Source organism: Hyperolius riggenbachi, chromosome 4 (genome assembly GCF_040937935.1).
Source record: "Hyperolius riggenbachi isolate aHypRig1 chromosome 4, aHypRig1.pri, whole genome shotgun sequence".
Lineage (NCBI taxonomy): Eukaryota > Metazoa > Chordata > Amphibia > Anura > Hyperoliidae > Hyperolius > Hyperolius riggenbachi.
Window position 1 is genome coordinate 194,105,702 of NC_090649.1, and position 21,646 is coordinate 194,127,347.

Consider the following 21,646-nt stretch of genomic DNA (forward strand, 5'->3'; position numbering starts at 1 on the left):
AGAAGAGATATTATAAGAGCATGTATGAACATTTTAGTTGTGTCTTTAATGAGAAAAGGTTGAATGCAAGATATGTTTTTGAGTTGGAGATGACAGAAGCTGGTTAGGGAGTGAATGTGAGGAATAAAAGAGAGAGAGGAGTCAAATATTACCCCTAAGCACCGTGCTCTGGGAACTGAAGTTGTGGGAGTGTTATAAACATTTTGTGAGGAAACGCGGAAAAGCCGCCGTCTCTCGAGTTGAGGCGGCTGTTTCCGCGTCCAGCATGGCGTCACAACGCGGAAAAAACGCCGCATGCCGCATGGGCAGTGCGGCGGAATCCGCATTGGTAACGGCGGAATCCGCATCAGAGGCGGCCCCCGCATTAGATTCATTGCATGACAGTACTGGTGTGGCTGGGACTGATAGTCCACCAAGATTCAGACTTACACGCGCGCGAGCACAGAGGCAGAGTTTAAATAGCAGTTAGAAGGGTGTCGGCTGACCAGCTGGGTCAGCTGACAAATTCCACTGCTCCCATTGGACCAGCAATTAGGGAGGTCCTGGAAAGGTCCTAGAGTATATATACTGCTGGTTGTTCACTTGCTCTTTGTCTGGCGTGCGATCACACATGTGGGAGCACCCAGATCCGTAGTCAGATCCGTAAGTGTGCCGGGACCAGCTGGAGCTGTAATCCTACACTTAGCTAGATTCTGTTGATAGCTAAAGTACTAGTTTGATTGTGATTATCTGTTATGACTTTTGCCTGCCTTGACCACCCTTCTGAACTCTGATCTTGTACCTCGTTATTTCTGATACTCTGTTGCCGAACCCCGGCTCGTTCCTTGACTCTGCTTCTGCCTCCTGATTTTGTACCCCGATATATCTGATACCCCGTTGCTGAACCCTGCCTGTACTTTGACTCCGCCTTTGCCTCCTGATCTTGTACTTTATCTGTCTGTGTGTGTACGACCTGGCTTGTCCGACCTCGAGAACCGACCTTACCGTTAGAGGCGGTTCCTCGCTCTGTTAGCGATCCTCCCTCCTGAGGGTCACTTTCAGATATACCTTCCTACTGTCAGTCTGACTCCTCCCGTCTTGGAGAGCTCAGGTCTGCGGAAGGAATCTGTGCAGTACTCCTTGCTGCATTGAGGCCTTGTCCTCTAAGTGTTACTGTTACACTAAACACTACACTCTACTCAGGTGAACAGAGGTTAGTTTGTATATCGGATTATCGGTGAGACTGCAGATCACTTATAATCTGGTATATGTCTGTATTTCCGGTGATACTGCAGATCACCGGTAATCAGATACTCTCTGCACCCACCGATCGTTACAGAACGCCAGACCAAAATACAAAATGGACGCAAACGCTGATTGTCTGGGTGTACTTGCCGCTTCGGTGGACAACATCAATCAAGTACTGGGCACTCACATAACTCTTATTGATGCCCTATCAGGGTCTGTACAAACCCTCCAGACATCAGTGGATCATGTGCGATCCTCTCCTAGCTCTGACATACGTATGCCTGTACCTGAAAGCTTTTCCGGCCACAGATCTGACTTCCGGAATTTTAGGAGTAGGGTGTTGTCCTATTTTGAGTTGAGACCCCAATCTTCGGGTACTGAGACCCAGAGGGTCACGTTTATTAAAACTTTGTTGTCCGGTGACTCCCAGTCTTGGGCGTATAGCCTGCTCGCCGGAGACAAAGCTCTTACCTCTGTAGAGGAATTTTTTAAAGCTATGGCAGTACTTTATGACGATCCGGACCTTGCCTCGACTTCTGAGCGGAAGCTCAAGCTTTTGCGTCAAGGCGAAGGTCCGGTCGAAGATTACGCGGCCGAGTTTAGGAGGTGGTCAGTTACGGCCAGGTGGGACACCTATGCCCTATTAGATCATTTCTTGTCAGGGCTGTCCGATGAGGTCTCTGATTTGATGTTAAGCCAGCCCGAGCCCAGAACAGTCGATGAGGCCATCTCAGCGGCCATCCGAATCGACCGCAGGCTGCGCTACCAAAAACAGACCAGGGGTAGTTCCCGTCTCAGAGGGGTATCTTACACCACGGTCCCAGTGACTCCACCTCCTACTATTTCACCTTCTCCCGTCTTGCCTCCTTCCGAGCTGATGCAGATTGCTCGGTCAAAATTAACCCAGGTAGAGCGAAGACGGAGAATGACCGAACAGCTGTGTTTGTACTGCGGTGAAGGGGGGCATATAGTACAGAACTGCCCCAATAAGCCGGGAAAACGCTACCGCTTAGGAGTGGTGGGGGGTAACACCCTGGGCGTCCGACTTTTACCCCTAGAAGAAAAACGATTGCTTCTTCCCTGTACCGTTACGTGGGAAGATAAGACTGAGGTCACGGAAGCCTTTATCGATTCAGGCTCCGCGGCAAATTTTATGGATTTTGAGTTTGCTAAGAGATTGTGTATTCCGCTCACACCAGTACAACCACCCATCCAGGTTACGGCAGTGGATGACTCTCCTCTGCAAAGGAATCACCCACTGTCTCAGACACCAGAGGTGGGGGTCACCATAGGGGTACTGCACTGGGAAAAGTTACAGTTCTTTGTGTTGCATATGACAACCTCCACCATTATACTCGGCATGCCATGGTTGCACCTTCATTCTCCACACATTGATTGGGCCACCGGCCAACTAATTTCTTGGTCAGCACACTGCTTTCAGCGATGTTTAGGGAAGGTGACATTGGGCCAAACCAGGGTTCATGTACAGGGGGTACCTGAGCAATATGTGGAATATTCTGATGTATTCTGTCCCAAGGCTGCAGACAAGTTACCCCCACATCGCCCTTTCGATTGCCCTATTGATATACGTTCAGGTTGTATGCCCCCTCGGGGTCATTTGTACAATTTATCTGGGCCAGAGAAATTGGCTATGCAGGAATATATCCGTGACAATTTAGCCAAAGGCTTCATCCAGCCGTCCCGATCGCCTGCTGGAGCAGGTTTCTTTTTCGTTAAAAAGAAAGACGGGGGCCTGCGGCCCTGTATTGATTACCGGGGACTAAATAAGATCACGGTAAAGAATCGCTATCCGTTACCCCTGATAGACGATTTATTTACGCAGGTCACCGATGCTAAGATCTTCTCAAAGCTGGATTTACGGGGCGCGTACAACCTGGTGCGCATTAGAAAGGGCGATGAGTGGAAAACGGCCTTTAACACGCCAGACGGGCATTACGAGTATCTGGTGATGCCCTTTGGGTTATGTAATGCCCCGGCCGTTTTCCAGGAACTCATCAACGAGGTCTTCAGAGAGGTGTTGGGGAGATTTGTGCTGGTCTATCTAGACGATATACTTGTTTTCTCCAACAACCTCTCTGAGCACAGAATGCATGTGAAATTTGTACTCAACAAATTAAGACAAAACTCACTCTACGCTAAGATTGAGAAGTGTATTTTTGAAGTCACATCTGTCGCCTTTCTGGGGTACATAATTTCCACCACGGGCCTGTCTATGGACCCCGCCAAAGTCTCCGCTGTTTTGGAATGGCCTCAGCCGGTTGGGTTGAAGTCTTTACAGCGGTTTTTAGGCTTTGCGAATTATTATAGAAGGTTCATAAAGGGGTATTCCACGGTTATCGCACCCCTCACCTGTCTTACGAAAAAAGGGGCAGATACCACCCACTGGTCTCCTGATGCATTAAGTGCTTTCTCCACTTTAAAAGATTTGTTTTGTTCCGCACCCATCCTGAGACATGTAGACACCTCTTATCCTTTTATTGTTGAGGTAGACGCCTCGGAGGTTGGGGTAGGGGCTGTGCTGTCTCAGCGGTCAGGCTCGCAGGGAAGGCTACACCCTTGTGCGTATTTCTCTCGTAGGTTCTCTCCGGCAGAGAGAAACTACGATATAGGCAACAGAGAGCTCTTAGCCATTAAACTTGCCTTTGAGGAGTGGCGTCACTGGCTGGAAGGAGCAGAACATACAATTACTGTATACACGGATCACAAGAATCTAGAATACATCGAGGGGGCTAAGAGATTAAGTCCCCGTCAGGCTCGATGGTCTTTGTTTTTTTCGAGGTTCAGGTTCATAATTACGTATACCCCGGGTAGCAAGAACATTAAGGCAGATGCCCTGTCCAGATGCTTTGAGTTGGAGACAGCACAGCCTTCTGCCCCAGAGACCATTGTCCCACAAAATTTGGTGCTGGCCGTAACAGAGACTTGGGAAGACTGGACAGAGACCTTGAGTCCTTTTCAGCAGGATGTCCCTGAGGGGAAGCCTGAGGGGGTTTTATTTGTGCCTCTGCCATTCCGTCTCCGGGTGCTACAGATATTCCATTCACACAAGAATGCGGGACATCCTGGGGCATCTAGAACGCAGGATCTTGTGGCCAGGTGCGCTTGGTGGCCGTCTCTGGCAGCCGACTGCAAAGAATTTGTTAAGGATTGTGCGGTATGTGCTAAAAGCAAACCCTCCCGGCTGGCACCTGTAGGGAGGTTGCAGCCTTTACCCACCCCGAGTGAACCATGGACCCACTTGTCCATGGATTTTGTGGGTGAGCTTCCCAGATCAGAGGGCATGTCGGTCATTTGGGTGGTAGTCGACCGCTTCAGCAAGATGGCCCATTTTGTGCCCTTGAAAGGACTCCCCTCGGCCCAGGAATTGGCAGACTTGTTTATCAAACACGTGTTCCGGTTGCACGGCATTCCGGAAAACATAGTGTCCGATCGGGGAGTCCAATTCGTATATAAATTCTGGAGGGCATTCTGTCATCAAATGGGCATGAAGCTGTCGTTTTCATCGGGCTACCACCCACAGACCAACGGTCAGACGGAGAGGGTCAACCAGTCGTTAGAGCAGTTTTTGAGATGCTACGTTGCAGAGGCGCAGAATGACTGGGTCAAATTTCTGCCCTTTGCAGAATTTGCACAAAACAAATTGAAAAGTTCTTCCACTGGATTTTCTCCGTTCCAGGTTGTGTCTGGAAGATTGCCCAAATTTTCACCGTTACCAGTGGCCTCCACTCCGTTTCCAGCTCTGGAGGCTTGGCAAAGGTCTTTTAAAGACATTTGGCGGACGGTGAGAGACAGTTTGGAAAAGGCGTTTCTGAGTCAGAAGGGTCAAGCTGACAAGAAACGGTCTTTGGAGTGGAGATTCCAACCAGGAGACTTGGTTTGGGTATCCACACGTCACTTGGCCCTGAAACAGCCCTCAGACAAGTTGGGTCCCAGGTTTGTCGGGCCTTTCCCGATAGCCAGAAGGATCAACAACGTCACTTACGCTGTTGATCTTCCCGCCAGCATGCGTGGGGTAAGGTCCTTCCACGTATCCCTGCTTAAGCCAGCAGTCCATGTGGGTCCCACTCCTCCTCCTCCTGTGTTGGTGGATGACCAACCTGAGTACGAGGTAGAAAAGATTTTAGATTCACGCGTTGTACAAAACTCGGTACAATATCTCGTACATTGGAAAGGGTACGGCATTGAGGAGAGACAATGGGTACCGGGGAGTCGCATGCATGCGGACGAATTAAGGAGGGAATTTCACGCCTTACATCCCGAGAAACTTGGTAGGAGTTGTCCGGAGTCCACTCCTCGGGAGGGGGGTACTGTGAGGAAACGCGGAAAAGCCGCCGTCTCTCGAGTTGAGGCGGCTGTTTCCGCGTCCAGCATGGCGTCACAACGCGGAAAAAACGCTGCATGCCGCATGGGCAGTGCGGCGGAATCCGCATTGGTAACGGCGGAATCCGCATCAGAGGCGGCCCCCGCATTAGATTCATTGCATGACAGTACTGGTGTGGCTGGGACTGATAGTCCACCAAGATTCAGACTTACACGCGCGCGAGCACAGAGGCAGAGTTTAAATAGCAGTTAGAAGGGTGTCGGCTGACCAGCTGGGTCAGCTGACAAATTCCACTGCTCCCATTGGACCAGCAATTAGGGAGGTCCTGGAAAGGTCCTAGAGTATATATACTGCTGGTTGTTCACTTGCTCTTTGTCTGGCGTGCGATCACACATGTGGGAGCACCCAGATCCGTAGTCAGATCCGTAAGTGTGCCGGGACCAGCTGGAGCTGTAATCCTACACTTAGCTAGATTCTGTTGATAGCTAAAGTACTAGTTTGATTGTGATTATCTGTTATGACTTTTGCCTGCCTTGACCACCCTTCTGAACTCTGATCTTGTACCTCGTTATTTCTGATACTCTGTTGCCGAACCCCGGCTCGTTCCTTGACTCTGCTTCTGCCTCCTGATTTTGTACCCCGATATATCTGATACCCCGTTGCTGAACCCTGCCTGTACTTTGACTCCGCCTTTGCCTCCTGATCTTGTACTTTATCTGTCTGTGTGTGTACGACCTGGCTTGTCCGACCTCGAGAACCGACCTTACCGTTAGAGGCGGTTCCTCGCTCTGTTAGCGATCCTCCCTCCTGAGGGTCACTTTCAGATATACCTTCCTACTGTCAGTCTGACTCCTCCCGTCTTGGAGAGCTCAGGTCTGCGGAAGGAATCTGTGCATTACTCCTTGCTGCATTGAGGCCTTGTCCTCTAAGTGTTACTGTTACACTAAACACTACACTCTACTCAGGTGAACAGAGGTTAGTTTGTATATCGGATTATCGGTGAGACTGCAGATCACTTATAATCTGGTATATGTCTGTATTTCCGGTGATACTGCAGATCACCGGTAATCAGATACTCTCTGCACCCACCGATCGTTACACATTTATTGCTATTTCAGGCAGAGTGGTGGATAGAGACAGTGGAAAATGATTGTGATAGGAGATTGTGGTGCACAGAGCCGGTGCAGATCCGAACAGCCACAAACAACACTTTCGTAATAACGTCTCAGCGCAAAGTAGCGCTGAGCGCATAAACCAGGACTGAGGAGATCAGGACAGGTAGACAGAATGAACGCTTGCTTAACTAGCCACTACTTAGTGACAGCAAGCATCCACAATAAGACAGACTGGAATGAGGCAGCCAATGCGTTTGCAGCGATGGCGTGCCTCACAAAGACAGGACAAGATAGTCAGGAAATAGCAGGATCAAGATAGATGAACATAACACAGACAAATATACAATAAGTATGTTTTCCTAGCGTATTACAATTACAGCTATCAATGAAACTATTTGTAACGTCTGACTAACATATGTATATATCGGCAATGAACCGATATATGACATAAGCAGGAACACTGACTAGCACTGGAGCAATACAGAGAACAGGACTCAGAAGGATTCGCTATCTCTTCGCAGAGATGAACGCAATCCACAAGCGGTAACAGGACAGGATTCAGAAGGATTCGTTATCTCCTCGCAGAGATGAACGCAATCCACAAACAGGACCAGGAGCAGGATACTAGCTCAGCACGGGTGCTCACGATACGCGCAAACTACCAAAACGTGCTGGAAGGCTGACTAACTGAACACAGGAAATAAACAGTTCGTGTACGTATATATCAGCGACACTGATGTATCAACGTAACACGAATACAAGGAAAATAACAAAATGCGCAAGTATGCGTATATATTGGCGATGAACCAATATGTGACACAAGACAAGCAGAGTAACAACTTCTAGAACAAGAGCAGAACTAGGAGGACTCGCTGACCCCTTCGCAGGAGTCAGCGCAGTCCACACGGACTAGGAACGAGGTGGGGCACGAGCAGAGTAACAGACAGAATCTGAGACTATGGTAGCCCATCAAGCATTGCAGGAAGCAGTTCTTTATACTGAGGTCATCCAATGGGAGCAGACCTGCAGATTCCCACACAAGTGAATGGTAATTAATCACAGGCTGACAGCAGGAAAAGGCAGACAATGATATGCAGCCTGCAGGAAAGGGATTGCCCCTCCATTGCAGCAGACAATGTTTGTTTACACAAAAGCATATTAAACTGTCATTAACTTCAGAGCGACCTGAAGCCAGAATGTGAATATTAAAGCGGAATATAACCCTGCATTTCAACTTTGCTCTAAAACATTATTTACAGCATATTATATGCAAAAAGCATTTTTTTTTACTAGACCAGCATTGGAAGGGTTAAACACAGAGGTTTTAAGTTCCGTGCAGACATTCAGATAGTTACATTCTATTTAGTTAGTGTGTAACTGTTTATCAATAGATACATCTCTTTGGCTGTCCTCCAAGCTCCTTCTCAGTGAGAGAGATGAGTCACAATAAACACATATTTGTAAACAAAAAGTATCTAACTCAAGTTCGGATTCGTCTGCAGAAATCTCTAGGGACTTTAAAGCCCTGTGTAACCCTTCCAATGCTGGTCTAGTAAAAAAAAAAATGCTGGTTGCATATAATATACTGTAAATAATGTTTTAGAGCAAAGTTGAAATGCAGGGTTATATTCCGCTTTAACATTATTCATCAGGATTAAGGATCTGTATATTTTACAAAACCATTACAATAGTGATACAAAATGATACAAAATAATATTTTGTGTTTTAAAGGAGAAAGTATTCCTGTTACGAAAATTCCACTACCAAACGTAGACAATAGAGTTCCATGGAAAACACACACTGGTGAAAATTATCGAGCACATGTATTATACTGCGGAACTGAGATCATTAAGATAAGGCCAGCTGCTGATGGCTTGGTGAAAGCTGTGGTCCTACAAACAGGTGAGCCTATCGTTGGACATTACAATACTACAGTATATGATATCATGTTAGTGGCATAACAAAGGCGTCCAACTGTTAAAATGTGTTTAACGTTTTAAATGCTAAAATATTGTTGATCATAGAGATTGATCTATCTTTTATGGTACAATGTTACTGGTTAATCTTAGATACCAGGATGCTACATTACAGAGATTGATTTATCCACTTACACATACATGTACAATTATATAAAATAGGAGGATGTCCCCCCTAGGTTTTAAGTTTGGATCTCACATATCAATTATTTTAAATAAAAAAGAAAATGTATGCACATAGAGGTGCTCTCCCAATTTGAAACAACATGACATTATTAGTTAGATTCTCCATGTCTGGAACTTTTTATGTTGATAAGAGATAAGCTGTTTTGGCCTGGTTTGAATATTTGTTTTTTTTTATTCAATGATTAACCCCATATTACTGTAACAAGTAGCAAAATCAATCAACCAGGACCTTCACCAATTTCGTTTGATTGTCTTTTTATGAACAAGTAATGTGTTATTGTCAATATAAGATTCCATATTGGCACGGTTACATTACATTTTCTATTGGGTATTGCGTGGCTGCAACTTTTTTTACAACATTGCAATGTTCTTGTAACGTATGCAAATCAATCATCTCTTCAAAAAAAAAGGTGACTGAAAAAAAATGAATAGACACGGCATCCAGTATTGCCTGTCTACAATCAACCAGAATTAACTGGGCATGTGTATATTTATAAATATGGTGAGGGCACATCAGTGGCATCACTGACAAAACTCATCTGTTTGTATAAATATACACGTGGTCAGCAGCATTCTGCCTTTTGAGCACAGGTAATCATAGAGGGTGGACATTGTACATTGCTTCTCTGTCTTCAATCAAGCTAAGAGAATGCATCAAGCAACACAGAGAGATGACCAAATTCTTTAACCAAGATAGGAGAACACTTTCAGAAACATGCTGATGGGTGGTATGTCAAGATGGGCTGTTAGAACCTTGAAGACTTAAAGAGTGACCGTAACCAAGAATTGAACTTCATCCCAGTCAGTAGCTGATACCCCCTTACCCATGAGAAATATTTCCTTTTCTCAAACGGATCATCAGGGGCTCTGTATGGCGGATTTTGTGGTGAAACCCCTACCACAGTGTGATGTCAGCACCTCACAGCTCTGAGGTCCTGACATCACGTTGTGGGAGCCTTGTTGCATTGTGGGAAATAACAGCTGTTTCCAACTGACAAAAATGCAAGCAGCATCTCCTTCCACTGACATCACCTGCCAGCAGTAAAAATGTTGCCATTTGATTAATGTCAGAATGTAAATCAGGGAGAGAAAAGCTTTTACAATGGGCAAACACTGCCTAAATCATCTTTTTTCATTATTATTATTATTATTATTTTCACTGGAGTTCCTCTTTAAGCCAACACTGGCCAGTTGGTAAAATGTCTGTTTATTAGCTGGAGAGTAAGGGCTTATCTGACAGCTTAGTTATTAGTGGGATCCACCATGAGCTAGCTGTGCCATGTGTCATTTATTATTTCCATGCACTGACACATTATTATTTATTCTGAGAAAGCCCTTTTCAGGGTGAAACATGTTAATAGTTAGGGTTGTTTGCTTTTGCACATACAGTAGCTAGCATTTGCTTGCTCATAATAGCCTGCTAATATCTGAGACGATTCAAATATATTATATATGCATGTTTTAAGCAGTAGATGCCTCTGTGACTGTGAGTCAATAGGCCAATCAGTTCTCTGCACGTTTATACTATTACTAAGGTCACCCTCACAGCTATATACTGTATTTGTCATGGCGGCTCGAGCCTATTAGTGCAGAGAATGTATACTGACCGGTTTTTAAGGTCACTTTTTTCTACTGACATTTAAAACAAAAATGTCCACCTTCTCTAGACATCTAGTGGAAGCAGTGTTCTTCCTGTTTCACTGTTAAGTATTCTTAAGGTGCTCATTAACGGTACAATTTTTTCACCAAATGCTATATTTTGACGCGATTTTAATGATCGAATTGTATAGAAAATTTGCCATTTATGAAGGCAATCAATAAGGAGCAATTCTTTGGTCGATTGCTAAATAGGATAAAATCGATCCGAAAGTTGGATTTTATGATCAAATTTGAAAAAAGGATCATTCAGTAAATGTGAATAATTGATAATTACCTTCCAATTATTTTTGATCGTAAAAGATCGCATTTAGTGAAAAACTGTGCTGTTAACAGGCACTTTAATTGTTTCAGCAGGCATTTGCTGGATTACCAAGCATCTGCCTGATCTACTAGATCAATAGGGGCTAATTGTGCTTACCAGCTCAGCTGCATATCTAAAGGTTCGTGTACAGTCTGTTAGGCAGACTGATAAGGCTGTTTCTGAATGATCCGCTCAGAGGATCATACAGAAACAGCCTTATCAGTCTGCCGACAGACTGTATACACACTCTATTGTTGCTGGAATGCCCGCCCAGCGGGAGGGTCTGACGGACCCGTCGTTCCTGAAAATAGAGCGCGTGTACGAACCTTAATTGTATACAATTTAATTGTGATCTGGATGTCTCTGTGACTGCTTGAGTCAGTGTTAGGCCAATCAGTTCTGTGCACCTTTACTGAGGCAGTTAAAACAAAAGTTACCACTCTCTCCAGACATCTAGTGGAAGCATTGTATTTTCCGCTTCACTATAAGTATGCTAATTTTCTCAGTAGACATTGCTGGATTACCAAGCATATGACTGATTTACTAGATTACTCGGGTCTAATAAAAGCTTCGTTGCATATCTAATTGCACGCAATTAGTTCATTGTTTGTCATGTCACAAGTTCTCATTTTAATGTATCTAATTAAGGTTAAGTTTTAAGACCAATAGGGCCCCCTTTGAACAAACGATCGATCATTGTGGTTAGTTATTGGAGCAATCAGATAGCAACATAATCCTCTTCAGCTTCATTATTAAAGAGAGACACTGAAGCGAAAAAAAATATATGATATAATGATTTGTATGTGTAGTCCAGCTAAGAAATAAAACATTAGGAGCAGAGACATAAGTCTAATATTGTTTCCAGTACAGGAAGAATTAAGAAGCTCCAGTTGTTATCTATGCAAAAGAGCTATTGAGCTCCATGACATCACAAAGTCGCAGAGAGCTCTGTCTTCTGAAGCTTGTTATCTCAACTGTCTGGCACTGTATTTTCTTTTTCTCTCCAGAGGACAGGTCAAAAGTTCACTGGCCTGCTCTGTAAAAGCATTAGTGTAGTGTATAAACTGCAAGCATTAGAGAATGATGCAATGTTATAAAAAAAAAAACACTATATAACTGAAAATAAAAATGTGAGAATATTTTCTTTGCTACTAATGTTCTAGTAATTTCATTACATCATATTTTTTTTTTTTTGCTTCAGTGTCTCTTTAAGCACTCATCTAGGCTACGGGGTGTCCAGTGTGCTATCCTATGGAACGGTCATTGGCAGCTGGCTTTTCGATTGGGGGCTTTGTTATTTTTGTTACTTCCTTCTTACAACGTCCCCTTCACTGCTAACAGGCATAAGGAAGCTGGTGTGTGAAGTAAAAAGGAACCCCACACTCATGAGGTCTCTGTCTATTTTTTTACCAACTTGAATGTCTGGTAGGGAGGAGTTGGTATCACTCTGGTGGAGAATCCTCATTTTGTTTTTTTCTTCCCTCAAAATTAAACTTGTTCAGCATCTTGGAAAGTTTCTCCAATGCTTTAACTGAGCTGAGAGACCTAGGTGGTGGTACTACACACACACACACACACACACACACACACACACACACACACACACACACACACACACACACACACACACACACACACACACACACACACACACTCATAATTAATAATGCTGGGTACACACGTTGAGATTTCCTGCTCGATTCGCGGGATAGAACGGATCGATTCGATTATTTCAAACATGCTCGATTGGATTTCGATCTTTTTTTTTATGTTAAGTATGCAAAATTGACGGCAGGAACGATCGAAATCCAATAGAGCATGTTTGAAATAATCGAATCGAATCGTGAATCGAGCGGGAAATCTCAACGTGTGTACCCAGCATAAGGAGTGCTAAGTACTATTGCATTAGTTTACATGAACTAAAGCTCACAGTTACAGAATGAAGCAGGCATTTAGCAAAGGGTCTACACATCTGCTAAGATTTGTGATCTATTGAAGTGTGAATAGACAATTTTTTTTGTGTTTTAGCAATTGGATCACACATTATTTCTAAAGTTATTTATCTAATGTTCAGCTTTGTTTTTGCTATGTGTTTTTGTCCCTTCTGTTTTGCTGTTCTGACGTATATAATTTATTGATATGTTTGTCATTATTCAGGATTTAACACAGCAAAGGGAGATCTTGTGAGGTCAATTATGTATCCCAAGCCCATGAGCTTTAAACTTCACAGAGAAGTATGGAAAGTAGTCATTGGACTTATATGGGTTTCCATAATTGGAGTCATATACACTATTGCAGTTTATGCATACCAAGGCGTAAGTAAAATATTTATTTTTGCTGAAGAACTTGAACTTGTAATTGTAGATTGTCGATTCGATTATTCTACTACTATAAAGTCTACATTGCCTGAAGTGCTCCGGTGTCTGAGTACTGTATATCTTTGAGACAAAGTGATCTCCCTTGTGGGGGTTTCAGCAATTTTTGGAAGGAACAAGTAGATACAACACACTGAGAACTATTGCACTCCCCCTTAATATTATTGTTACACTATAACAATATCATATTACAGGGGAACCTTGGTTTGCAAGCATAATTTGTTGTGGAAACATGCTTGTAATCCAAAGTATTCTTATATCAAAGCAAATTTCCACGTAAGGATTAATATACTGTAAACTCTAGTGATTCATTCCACAATGCAAAAACAGTTATAGAAAAATATTTAATACAAAGCATTGTACTGTGTAAAATAAAAATGTAAACTAGACTTTCACTATAATAGAATCATTGCTATCGGGTGGCTCTCCCCAACCTTTTTGGTGTGTGGCTTTAACAAGAAACGTATCAAATGACAGTTGCTTTTGCCTACTTTTGAGGATTCCATGGAAATGTGACTTTGTACAGTCCCTACGCTCAGAGTAAGTACAATCCTGCAGCCTCAAAGGGAGCAGAACCCTTGTCTCAGTTGTGATGATGTGACAAATGGAAACTTTTTTTGCTTGTATATTAAGACGTTGCTTGTATATCAAGTCAAAATTTTACAAACAATTTTTCTTGTATTGCAAAGTGCATGCTAAGTAGTATAACGTGTATACACCTAAAAATTATAATTTCCTAAGTCTTGGCTTGATCATTTGCAAAAACTCCAAATGATCAAGCCATGATAATTTCACAGCAAGTGACACTATGGTCCATATGCAATTAACTTTTTCTCCTCCGTTTTCTCCTAGGTGATATTTTCACACCTATTCATAAAGTGGGTTTTAAACCACCACAAAGCAAGAAAATACTCATAATAGTTTCCACACTACTTGTTCACCTACTTTTGGGTACTTTTTCACTTGTAAAACACTTAGAAGTTAATTTACAGAGAATATGAAAATTATCTCCTAGGAGATAACTCAAGAGAAAAAGTCAATTGCATATGGGCCCATGGGCCATATGCAATTCACTTTTTCGCCTGAGTTTTCTCCGAGGTGAAATTTTCAAACTTCTCAATAAAATGCCTTTTAAACCATCAGCAAGCAAACAAATACTCAAAATAATTTTGATAGTACTTTTGCAACTACATTTTGGTACTTTTTCAATTGCAGAGTGCTAAAAAGTTATTATAAATCGAAGATGACAAATTTTCTCCTAGGAGAAAACTCAGGAGAAAAAGTGAATTGCATATGGCCCCATGGGCCATATGCAATTAAGTTTTTCTCCTGAGTTTTCTCCTAGGTGATATTTTTACAACTTGTTATAAAATGCTTTTGAAGTCGCCAGCAAGCAAGAAAATACTCAAAATAATTTTGATAGTACTTTTCACCAACTTTTGGGTACGTTTTCATTTGTAGAATGCTGAAAATTTAGTTTACAGAGATGTTGAAAATTATCTCCTAGGAGATAACTCAGGTGAAAAAATTAATTGCATATAGGCCTATGACTCATCTGCAATTAACTTTTTCTCCTGACTTTTCTCCTAGGTTTTCACAACCTGTAATTTAAATGTCTTTTAAACCACCAGAAAGCAAGACGATACTCAAAATAATTTCAACAGTACTTTTTCAACTACTTTTTGGTGCTTTTTCAGTTGCAAACTGCTGACAAATTATTTTAAAGAAAATATGAAAAGTTATCTCCTAGGAAAAAAACTCAGAAGAAAAGGTTAATTGAATATAGGCCTATATGTTGAGTACTTCTGATGATGATGCCTTACAATATACAGGGCCATATGCAATTCACTTTTTCACCTGAGTTTTCTCCTAGGAGATAATTTTTCATCTTCAATTTAAAATAGTTTTCCAGCACTTTTTAATTAAAAAAGTACCAAAAAGTAGGTAAAAAAGTAATATTAAAATTAGTTTGAGTATTTTCTTTCTTTCTGATGGCTTAAAAGGCATTTTATTGACAAGTTTAAAAATATCACCTAGGAGAAAACTCAGGTGAAAAAGTGAATTGCATATGGGCCACTGAGTATAACAAATGTTTGCTCCTAAATGTTACAAACTTATATGAACCTAAATAGGTAGGTAAGATTCAATCACAATTCATTAGGTTTTCAAAATAAGAGTAACAATAGATGTAGAGAAATTTCCCTGGAAGGACAAATAAGTTGTAAATCAATTTGATACATCTTTGGGAGAAAAACATAGATTCTGACAGTGCAGTTAAAAACTTTTAAGGAATGAAATCTGTTAGGGGAAATAGTCCCAGGAAAAGGGATCGGTATAAGAAAAGTCGTGAACATATGACTGGCAAATGATAACCAAAGACATTTGGTTAGTGAGGAAAGTGAAGATATTGGTTTGGATTATGGAGTTTATTCAGAAAATGTATCTATGAGTTACCTATCCTCATTTGCTTTACCTTATATATAAAACAGATTTTAGCACTCTCCACGAAAAAAAAACACTCGTTCATTAACTTAATTTTAATGTAAATTTTCTTGTCTTATTTTATTTGTTGAAGTTTTTATATAAATAACGTGCAAAAGAGATAAGGGGCTTGATTCATTAAATTTTGGCCCAATTTAACTCACCTTGGTGTTGATTCACAAAAGGCCAGTAATATTGCTCACCGCATTTCAATGTTACCAGCCTGTACTGAAAATAGTAATGCTCGTTGCTGCGATTGCGCCACCATAGCAATGCAGGTACACAGTGTACGCGTGGTATGTTAGTACCTATGTCGTAGCGCAAAATACACTGTTTACTTACATTGCTATTGGTGCAACGAGTGTTACTATTTTCAGTACAGCCTGTGGTGATATATTGGGGTGCTGATGCTGTTAAGGATAATACAGTAATATATTTTCAGTTTCCCATTTTTATATCTGATGTGTTATGTCAAAGGTGTAGATATGCCAGGCTAGATTCGTGGACTGTTCATGTGATTGTGTGTGTGGGTCAATAGACCTACATTTGCATCTAAAAGGACTTCAGTGAATAGAGCTGGGGTAATCAGACAATGGCAGAAGTGAAGTGTTGAAGTCATTGACACTTGAAACATTTACACTTCTGTTGATGAAGGCTGTTAAAGCATTGTGAAGAACTCTAGACTAGTCAGGAAGAGTCTCTTCACCAAAGTTGACATGTGTGTTAAACACTATTTCATTGTGAGGAAATTGAATTATTGGTGGAGGTGCAAACTATACCCTGTAAATTACATCTATGGGAAGGGGTTGGAAATCTCTGCAGACTTTAAAAACGGAGACAGGAAAAAGCCTTAATCAAGTTTTCACCTGGAGTTGAAAAGCCTCACTTCACAATCTTTTGATGTATAGACTTTTACCTGGAAATAGAATTATGTCTGAGATTTAATTAAAAACTAGTTCCTCCCCTCCCCAAGGAAGTTGCAGCCTCCAGGCGTATCTCACAGTAAAAACAGCAGCTAGGACAGCCACAACTTGTAGTTCTTGGAGATAGCACACATGGCTAGAACTAACCTGGTTCCTGACCAGAAAGTGCGTACTCCCGCAACAACGCCAGATCGATACGCTGGTACGTTTATTTCCCTGTTTATTTTGGTAAGCAAATCACTTTGTGTGTATTTTTGTAACTTTTATCTTTGTAACTTTTTACTTTGTTTTTGTAATCTTTTGTATATATTCTGTTCTGCATTGTTCCACTTTTTTCCCTGGAATATTAAATTATTATTTAATAAGCTTGACTTCTGCTGTACTAAACTAACACTCATAGCCTAGAAGAGATTGAAGTGTGTATAAGTCCGTGCCTGATTGTATGATTCGGCGACACTACCATATAAGATTGTAATTGCATTGTGTGTGGGGCGTTTGTCATACGTTGGCCTAAAGCGTGCAGCTGACCCAATGTACGAAAACGCCAGTGCGAGTAGCTCAACAGCTGAGTGGCTAACAGTATCGTTCGGAACGACTGTTAGTGGTTTTGCTTCACTACAGTGTAATATTGCAACTGTGTGTGTGTGTGTGGGTGCGTGACATTCCAGTATTCGGCCTAAGCGCAAAGCTGACCCGAATACGAAAACGCGGATTGCGCGCTGAGGACTCGACAGCAGAGTGGAAGTGTCTAGCGATCCGCTAGTGGTGGCAGTGAGAGGTGCTCTGAGGGGTCCCAGCCTTGTTTTAGCTCGAATAAGGCTGCTCCCCGCTTGATCTGGTGAAACTGGCAGTCGGGAACCGTATACGCAGGCGTGCCGCGGGCCGGTTCCTGACACAGCCCAGTGGCATTGCCACATGGTGGGCAGCCTTACCAGCCTTTTATGATTCAACCTCCTTATTCCTTTTTCCCCTCAGCCATAAGGAAGTATAATTCTTGAGAAAAACAGATGGTGAGGCATATTAGATTTATTTTATTCTTTGCGACAGAAACAATTACATCATATTTCTTTTGCAGGCCACAGCAAAGGAATTAGTGATCATGACATTTATCATGGCAACTGTAGCTATACCAGTGTCTCTGCCGCCTGCTTTGGCCATCTGCTCCCTCTACTCTCAGGCACGATTAAGGAAGCAGGGCATTTTTTGTATCAGTCCTCAAAGGATTATCTTGTGTGGACAATTAAATGTCATCTGCTTTGACAAGGTATGAAATATCTTTCCTTTTCAGTCAATGATGAGCTTTAGTGACTTAGAAAAATAACTTACCTGTATTAAAGTTGCCTCTTATTAGGTGGCACAGGTTTGCTACTGCCACCTGGGTCGTATTAAACTATGTTGGGCAGTACAGTGGTGTAGTTGATAGCATTCTCGCTTTGCAGTGCTGGGTCCCTAGTTTGAATTCCAGCCAGGGCTACATCTGCAAGGAGTTTATATGTTCTCCCCGTGTCTGTGTGGGCATTCTCTGGGCAAGACAAACAGATTTGTTAATTGGCTGCACCCCCCCCCCCCCAAGACTATACAGCACTTCAGAAAATACAAAGTTTATCTTGTGCTAATGTATACATTGTGCTATACAAATACTAAATAATAATAATTAAGGATAATTGCAATAGCACAAGACTACAATAGAATGCACACACATACACTAAAAAATGTTTGAAGTAAATCTAGGATAACATAGATATATCATAAATATTATGTATTGCACTGCAATCTCATAATCTTTTAGCAAGTCTCCTTGGTATTGTTATAATAATTACAATTCTTATTGGAAAATACAATGCAAACAAGCATAAATAGCTCATGCACAGGTAAAAATGAATGGAGTTTTTAGAAGACAATAAAGTGAATTATATAAATTCACAAAACTTAATAGACTTGGAACACAGATTAAAAATCTAGACACATCTTGATTTCACAGATATGGCAACCTGAAGCATGAAGTTCAAAAGACCTCTTCATTAGAAGTGCAACATATGCAAAAATTACAATGGCTTTGCTGCGCACAGGTAAAAAACTGCCGCCGTAGAAAGGATGTTGGATATAGCCGCTATTAGAAAATTGGTCAAATTACTGATATTCTACTAGTTAATTCGACCGGCTAAGACAAACGAGGTCAAGCAGCTCCCTGACTTCTGCACTGCAAGTTGAATATCCTCATGACTAACACCTCCAGCAGCTAATCAGCAAAGTTGAACTACAAACTGACATTAGCAATTAGTTTGAAACTTGTATCCGCTGACCATTGTTAACAAGAACCTCTATTTAATGCACTCCGGTTTGCACTTTATCTTGCAACATATTTTCAGTGCTTGATGTACAGCTCACACTGCCCTGTGAAGTATATATTATTGCACACTTTGAACATTTTTGCAATTTGAACTGTGGGAAACTTTTTAAAACAATTTTTTTCTATTTATATTTTTTATCTACTGGGTTGATCTTATCATTATTCCCAGTGCACTCAAACAGTCATTATTTTTAGTGAATGGAAGATTGAGTGTGTATTTTAATTAATAACCATTAGATATGCATATGAATTCCTGATTAATATACTGATAACTTGTTGAAAATATTCAGTATTTTTTTTTTATTTACCAACACAGAATGAATCCACTGAAAAGCAAGTTTATTCGTTTACCCAACCTAGTGCTTTTTGAGTACTTCTGTAAAGGATATATTTTAATGCAACCACAGGCTTGTGTAGTTGAGGCCATGCCATTGTTGGGATAAGCTGAATGAGATGGAATGGATACATCCATTTTACTTATGATAAGTTTGATGTAGCAGAAGGACATGAATGAAAGGGAGTAGCGTAGAGGGATCAAGAGCATAGTAGATTTAAGTGTCATCTGCATAGATAGTATACTGAATTCCAAAGGAATGTATTAATTTTCCCAAATCATGAAAAAAAGGATGGAAAAGACAAAGGATCCAAGAAACGAACCTTGTGGTACATTTCTAAACAATGGTGTTGAATTAGTTAATATGGGAATAGGTAATGGTGAAAGAGGAAATACAATAGTGTAGAAGAAAATTCAAGAAAGTGACAAGTTCTTTCTTGCTGCCTGAAATGGACCCAAGCAAGATTTATATTAACAGTTTTTACTCAACCTAAGTTAATTTTTTCTAAGATTGCTTAGGTTCTCCAAGTTTGAGGAACCTTAATACACTCAGGACCACTGTTCACTGATGCTAAATCACATTAGATGTTTTGTATATTAGCATTTTCAAAAAAAAAATACAGACATACGGTCGAATATACTAAAGTATTCCCAAACTGGAGAACAGTAAAGAATACTGAATATCCTTAATGATCAGCATAAATCATCGGGGTCATGATTTAATTTACTTTTCTCCTGGGTTCTCTTACAGGAAATGCTTTCACAACTTAGCAATCCAATACCTTTTCATTTGCCAGCAAGCAAATAGATTGACCCAGATTTACCTAAGTATGGTATTATATTTCTTAATTACCACAGATTGTAGTACTTTTTCACTTGATGTGTGCCAAAAATATATCTTCTAGATAAGATAAGAGAAAATCTACTGATAGAAAAGTCAAGTGAGAAATTAACTGAATCTAGGCCATAGACTTAATAAAAAATGCCACTATTATGTGACACATGTTTAAAACCTTAACCCTCAAAGATTGCTGACAAATTAGTGAATTATTTTATTTTAAAAAAAAAAAGTCACTATTAGACGACAAATGTTTGACATGTAAAGAAAGTTTGTACAGCAGTTAAATAAACTCAAATTGACCAATCTTTTATCAAATCTTACAATATTCTTATAGATGGCGAGGCTTGTAAACTTTATCCACTGTAAATACAAAGAGTTAAATAAATCCAGGTTAGGGTTTTCAGATTGCTTAGATTTTGTAATTGTTTCCACTGTTTTCAATATCAAGTGAAGCAGTAAATCAGATCATTGCTGTCTTAAAACTGCTAAAAGAATAACCCACATTATTTTTTTTCTCTAGACAGGCACATTAACTGAGGATGGCTTGGATTTGTGTGGTATCCTTCCATCAGAAGACGGCTGGTAGGTTGTCTTGCTTTTATGTGTGTTTTTTAAAATGTCTTCTACATATTCATTATTATTTAAACAGAAAACCTGCATTTCTGTTTGTACTGATATAAAAATGATCAAATAGACCAAATGGAAGCTATTAGGAGAAATTATATAATTTGCAAAAAAAGAGGAGTTGCAGAAGACACCTTATTGTTGTTGCTTTTTGAGTTCGGAAAAAAGTTATACAGTATTCCTCCCACATATCAGGTTTTTCAGTTCAATCTTCTCAGTATCAAATAGTATTGGCATTCAGGAGACCTACCGTATATTCCAGCGTATCAGATGACTGGGCATATAAGACGACCCCCCAACTTTTCCAATTAAAATATAGAGTTTGGGACATACTCGCCGTATAAGACTATCCTCTTCCAATGCGTACCAAATAAAAAAAAAAAATCATATACTGGTGCTATGTATGAACAGATACTGGTGCTGTACTGTATGTGGTACCCAGTATATAACATTATATAGACGATTGACTGGTTGGATGGGTCAACTCTCCCTCTCCCTAAGTGGATTAGTCAGCTTTCCTTGTCTACCTGTTTATCAGAGCGGTATGGAAGAATAGATTATGCTGTACCCATAAAACACACCTCTTTCACCCATCTGGCCCATCCTTGTATGCTATTTACCTCCTTCTCTGCCTCTCAGATCTCGCACATGTGCACCTGCACCGCTTCCCTACAGTCCTCAGCAGCGAGACCTGAGAGTCGGTAACAGGTTAGGGCGTATCACCCGGCATCAATGACACCCGGCGTATAAGTGACCCCTGACTTTTCAGATGATTTTCAAAGGTTAAAAAATAGTCTTATACGCCAGAATATATAATATTCATTCTCTGAGCTGGCAAATTCATTGATATGCAACTTCTGGGGCTTTTTAGTAGAGACTGGCTTTCACAGGCAGACAAAAGCCACTGATTAG

The 21,646-nt window shown here is 41.2% G+C and overlaps 2 protein-coding genes across 3 annotated transcripts in view; one reads left to right on the plus strand and one right to left on the minus strand.

Annotated features, from left to right (window-relative positions):
• The window catches only part of PLAAT1 (phospholipase A and acyltransferase 1), a 381,602-nt gene that overhangs the window by 199,888 nt on the left and 160,068 nt on the right, over positions 1–21,646 (minus strand). The window lies entirely within an intron of this gene.
• Positions 1–21,646, plus strand: part of LOC137571675 (probable cation-transporting ATPase 13A5) — a 247,700-nt gene that overhangs the window by 101,682 nt on the left and 124,372 nt on the right. The window contains exons 10-13 of the mRNA XM_068281173.1: positions 8,416–8,586; positions 12,964–13,121; positions 17,661–17,849; positions 20,631–20,692. Of these exons, the coding sequence (XP_068137274.1) occupies positions 8,416–8,586; positions 12,964–13,121; positions 17,661–17,849; positions 20,631–20,692 (580 nt within the window). The remainder of the gene's footprint in view (positions 1–8,415; positions 8,587–12,963; positions 13,122–17,660; positions 17,850–20,630; positions 20,693–21,646) is intronic.